The sequence below is a fragment of the Thalassophryne amazonica genome, chromosome 7 (genome assembly GCF_902500255.1).
Source record: "Thalassophryne amazonica chromosome 7, fThaAma1.1, whole genome shotgun sequence".
NCBI classification, from domain to species: Eukaryota; Metazoa; Chordata; class Actinopteri; order Batrachoidiformes; family Batrachoididae; genus Thalassophryne; species Thalassophryne amazonica.
The window spans coordinates 78,899,043-78,905,042 of NC_047109.1; the positions used below are offsets into that span (position 1 = coordinate 78,899,043).

Consider the following 6,000-nt stretch of genomic DNA (forward strand, 5'->3'; position numbering starts at 1 on the left):
GTTCTCTGACGACGTCCTGGGTGAACAGAGCCTTAAATTAGGAAGTTTTCAGCTCGAAACAGCCAGACGGACGCCATCTCCGACCGCGCCGCGCCGATCCGCTTTGTGAGCTGTCCTTAAAGCGAAAGAAACTCCACAACCTCTCATCAGCCATTAAACTTTTCACCGAAAACCAGCAGAATTGCTCGAATAGTGTACACTCGGATATCCCTCACAGTTCCTGAAAAAATTTTGATAAAGCAACGCGCGCCGTCTCCAGCAGCGTCTCGGACAAAGGATTTCAGCCGAGACAGCTGGACCAGTGCTCACTCAAAGCCTGCCCACAGGCGAATGACGTCACCGACACGCATGAAAAAACTCACGCATGCGCACGCGGGTTCAAGCATGTCTGGTGTAATCGCACGTGATTCAAATCCATCTAGTATTTTTTTTTTTTTTTTTTTATAAAACTGCCGGTTAGTTTTCTAATACACCACGTACACCATTAAAGCCCACCGTCCCAATTAAAAGGGCCTCCTGATTTTTTTTCAGCATACTGCATGTCATGAAATTATGAATTCCTGAGAGAACAGAGTAAAATGAAAATGAAATAGCCCTACCTCATTGCCACAAAATGTCATCAACTTTGTTCTGGTTTCCATGTTGCTTATGCAGCTGCAGTGCCTTGTATTTCAGACCCTTCCCTGTCACGCGAATGCCTGCCATTCTCCTTTCCTGGAACCATCTCATCGGTTCCTTTTCAATGTCCTGATAATGCATCTTCTTCCCCCGCCACCAGGCAGCCATTGTGTTTTGGCCAGGGTTGCAAGCTTATCCTTGTGTCTACACCACTCCCGGATGAGTTTCTATCGATTTGGAAAATCTGAGGACCATGGTGCTTCCCGTTCTCTTCCACTTCTTTCATGACTTTTAGCTTGAATGCTGCAGAGTTGCAACGTTTACGTGGAGCCATTTTATGTAATTGTGCAGCAGCTACTGCATGCAGAAAAAAAAACATCCGTTTTGAGTCTGCACTGCTTCTCTTGCATGCAATACGTATGTTTGTACGTACCATGAGGCTGTATTGTGTACAGCATGCACGTGCATGAACATCAATAAATGCTCCCCCCTCCTTATGGAAAATTGCAGGCCCGCGAGGCGTTTGAGTAAATTCCATATATGAAGTGCACAGGTATCATGGTGAGTTGCATTTTTTTCAGGTTATGTAAACTTAAAGGCTTCTATCCCCAAGACCTCATCATACCTGTAATCTCCCAATGGCAACGAGACAGTAGCGACTCCCCTGAGTGTTGTCTGATTCATCTTCTGATAATGACACTCCTAAGACACATAAAACATCATAAAGCAAATGTGTTGATGTAACTAACAAAAGGTGGTACATTTTAATATTCATGAAAGTTACATTTCTGAATGTTTGACATAGGTGCCTACATTCACTATGAATAAGTACTGCTGGTTTTACCTGCAGGAGGCCAAGACTTTATGTATCCGGTACAGTGGACCACGACGTACTGTGGCTCCCCTTCCTTGGCTGCACCCAAACCAATCCTGTGACGACAGTAAATGTGTAAAGGCACCTTGATACCTGCACAAATTTGAGCCTCGCACTGCCGCACAATTCGTTGTGCCAATGCGTCCCGGTGGACGCCAAACTTTGTCCTGCTTGACTCCATGCTATATATAACAATCATTTTGCAGATGACACATTTGCTCTCAGAACTTGGCTGATGAAACCATTCTCTCATTGCTCCCAGAATCACTGAGAAAATATCGACAGAAAAACTGCACCTTTCAGAGTGGCCTTTTATTGTGGGCAGTCTAAGGCACACCTGTGCACTAATCATGGTGTCTAATCAGCATCTTGATATGGCACACCTGTGAGGTGGGATGGATTATCTCAGCAAAGGAGAAGTGCTCACTATCACAGATTTAGACTGGTTTGTGAACAATATTTGAGGGAAATGGTGATATTGTGTATGTGGAAAAAGTTTTAGATCTTTGAGTTCATCTCATACAAAATGGGAGCAAAACCAAAAGTGTTGCGTTTATATTTTTGTTGAGTGTATATATATATAGTAACGGATTGATAAAACAGCTGCATTTTCATTCTTTCTTATGAGTTAAGTAATGTAAAATTCTGTTTTTCATAATCATTCAGATGGCCTGCACACATTGACACGCAGTGTTGTCAAACTGGTTGCACAATGTTCATGACTAGTTCACAAAATTAATGCATACCAGAAGTTTCGAACATTTCAAAATTTTCTTTTCACACTGGCACACGGGTGTGCACAGTTTACAACAGTTTATGACGACTTTACTCACTGCACGCCATATTGCGTGCCAGTGTCAAGGTGTCTTAATAATCTCAAAATCCTATTCTAATGTCAACAAACAGTGTTCATACACATCCTCTTTCTCCTAGGCTAAACATTATATTATTTCTTCAAAAATTGCAACAGATATTTTATTACTTCAAGAATTATTTTCTTTCACCTGTTTCTATTTCTAAGGAGGTTCAATCTGTTCATAGACAATGGCTCCACTGAACACGAACCACATCTGCAAAGATAAACAGAACATATGAATAGTTTGTGCACTCAGATACACAATGTAGGCAATGAACTACAAAATTTCTAATACAATGAATTGCACCTCATTCTACAGATAAATGATCGACGGGCTCCCATAGTCATTCTGGCTGAAGACTGCTGGCTTTCCTTCTTTACTGTTCCTGTCTTCAAGTCCAGCATTCTCCCTTAAAGGAGGAGGAAAAATCGTATCTTTAGGCAATCACAGGACAACTGATATGAACAAAATATACGATTTCTGCATAGCCTTAAAAACATGTTCTGGGTCTTCTGACTGTGAGAATTTGCTGCTAACTCTAAATGTACACTTTTCAGAGGATCCTTGGGCAGAGGATGGCTGGAATGGCTGTCACAACCTCTTAAAATAGGTCAAGGTTGGCCATCTTTGAACTTGTCCAAGGTCTGTGTCCCAAGAATGTTCCCTGTCAATTTGAAGACTCTGGCAGTAATAGGACTGGACTTATGCAGAGCACAGACAGATGGACACAAAGTCTTCGCAATACCCAATGGCCATATTTAAAAAAAGAAAAGAGGCTGTGTGGCTTTAAAGGACCAGATATCCAAAGTGTGCATAACGATGTCCAAAGTACAGCCAAAGAGCAACAGAGGAGCCATAGAAAAGAAAAATCTGTAGGGCTTGATGTGCTACGTGTGTGCACAGCATGTAATCCATTCCCACCGTTTCATTTGCTTTGATTAATCTGTACATATAAGTAAAAAAAAAAAAAATCTCAGCACCTACAGCCATGGGATTCATTTCTCTGCATGCTCACGTCTCTCTGAGCACAAAAAAAAAAAAAAAATCTATTCTATGCTCAAATTTATTTTTGGTTATTACCCTGCAGTAGCAAAGCAGGATGTTGTTGGCACTGGCATGTGCATGTGTCATGCTTACAGCGACAAGTGGTTGCTATGCCACCAGCTAGGCGGGGTCAAAATAGAGGAGAAATCTATTTTATGCAAACCAGGTCACTGAGCTAAACCCACAAGCAAGGCCAAGTGTCCATGTCTATGAGAAAGACAATAAGCCCTAAAACTGCTAAAGCTTGGGGCACATTGTCCATATCGACCTCATACAAATGTGGGATTAAAGCTATGGAAGTAGTTCTTTGGTTCATACCTGTGTTGTTTGTCTCTGTCGTAGAGAGTTGTTCCCTGAGTTTTTCTGTGTCATCTGGATGGAGCTGGTCATACAGGGAAGAACCAAGCCATTCAGACTGTGGTTGGTTGAGAACAGGTGTCACGGAATCTGAAACGTAAACAATGCGACCCGTCTCACACGACACCACAAACAGGAAGCCGTCAGCTGCCTCCAGGATAAGGTGTTTCAGCTCCTACACAGATATAGCACAAAAGCAGTTTATAAAGTGAATTACGTACTTTTAACGTATCATGAGTATTACACCAGTTTACACCAATTATCCCATCTGCCATTAATTGTGCATATCTTTGACTCAGATTCCCCAAACTGACAGCCATGTGTCACCTGTAACACGTGTCATTACCATTATTTATATAAATCTGTAGAAGTGTAACAAATCCAGTATCTACATGGCTCTCCAACTTTGGAAGCACCTACTGATGTCATTAGCTATACATTGCAACTGCAGAGCTGGACAAGCTGCTGGGGACAGAGTCAGAACTTTCAGATTACCGAACCTTGCCTCAGTCAGTAACAACAATATACAAAGTTTATAGTTTGGACAACTCACAAATGAATTAATTAATTAATAAAAAAAATAAAAAAATAAAAAAAACCAGTACCCAAATATATAATTTAAAATCAATTCAGCACAGAAAAAAAAACAAAAAAAAACCCTGCAATCTTCAGGGATGCAAGTCAGTAACAGAGAAGTCTGAGGAAAAGTAAATCCTGAGGCAGTGGGTCCATGCCCCAGAAGCTGAAGAGTCTATACAAATTGATACATTTTATTTAACCATATGAACAGTATAAACAATTGACAAAACAAACTCCAAAAATGAACCAAAGGAAGGGGAAAACAAAACACACACACACACACACCACACACACACACACACACACACACACACACACCACACACACACACACACACACACACAACACACACACAACAATGGAGTAATTTAAAAGGGGGGAAAAAAAACAAACAAAAAAACAGTGGCTTCTGTGACCACATGAGTGGCAGGCAGGCAGACTTAAACTTTTTCCAGTTTCAAAAGAAACAAGAGATCATTCAACCAGGCCTTAATTGAAGGGGGCAAGAGCGACTTTGCTTTTGCCAGAGCTGAACAGTTTTCGGACACAACCAGAACATGTGGGTTACGTTACAGGGGTTTCTAGAATATCCCTGATCTAATATGCCTGGATAAGATTATCAAGTTTGACCTTACTACTACTGTGAATTCCATGTATGGTAGTACTTTGAATTGCATAACAAGCTGTGATTTTATTTTAATCTTTGCCAATGGGAAGAACGGGGTACATCAAGCAGACATTAAAGTGAAGTCCAGAACTAGTCACCACAGACTGTCAGGAAGCAGGTAACATGCCACAATAAAAAACTCAAAGCATCAATGACTAATCTATTTCCCCACACTATGCAGTTGAGGAAAATGCTGACATACTGTATATAAAATTCTAGACATGTGCAATAACTTTGGGGAAAAAATACCAATATCGGCCAATAAAAATTTCTGTCTCTACAGATGTGAAAATCTGCACGAATAACGATGTGATTCACAGGGGATACACATTATGGGAAATGTGGTTTATATGGGGATTTAACATGGTGGCCTGAGGAGAAATTTTATTGTTTCGTTTTATATATACACACACATATATACATACACACACACACACACATATATATATATATACATACACACACACACACACATATATATATATATATACATATACACACACACACACATATATATATATAATTACATATACTATACACCACACACACACACCTACCTATATATATAAGATAATACATGATACACACACACACATATATAATATATTACTACTACACACACACACACACATATATATATAGAATACTATATACACACACACATATATATATATAATACAGGATACACACACAACATATATATATTATATCATATACACAACCATATACATATACACACACACACACACACCTATATATATATAAATAGATAATATCACACAACATAATATAACATATACACACACACCACACCACCACACACAAACAAATATTATATTATATATATAGATATACCATACACATATATCATATATACATATACACACACACACACCACATATTATATATATATATATATAACCACACATATATACATATACACAACACCACACACACACATTATATATATATATATACACCACATATACATATACACCACACAC

At 39.5% G+C, this 6,000-nt stretch overlaps 1 protein-coding gene across 1 annotated transcript in view; it reads right to left on the bottom strand.

The window, feature by feature from the left end:
* The window catches only part of LOC117513477 (aryl hydrocarbon receptor nuclear translocator-like), a 50,606-nt gene that overhangs the window by 25,260 nt on the left and 19,346 nt on the right, over positions 1-6,000 (bottom strand). The window contains exons 6-10 of the mRNA XM_034173657.1: positions 3,712-3,925; positions 2,656-2,758; positions 2,497-2,562; positions 1,463-1,548; positions 1,244-1,320 (exon numbers count right to left, since the gene is read on the bottom strand). Coding sequence (XP_034029548.1) covers positions 1,244-1,320; positions 1,463-1,548; positions 2,497-2,562; positions 2,656-2,758; positions 3,712-3,925 — 546 coding nt within the window. The remainder of the gene's footprint in view (positions 1-1,243; positions 1,321-1,462; positions 1,549-2,496; positions 2,563-2,655; positions 2,759-3,711; positions 3,926-6,000) is intronic.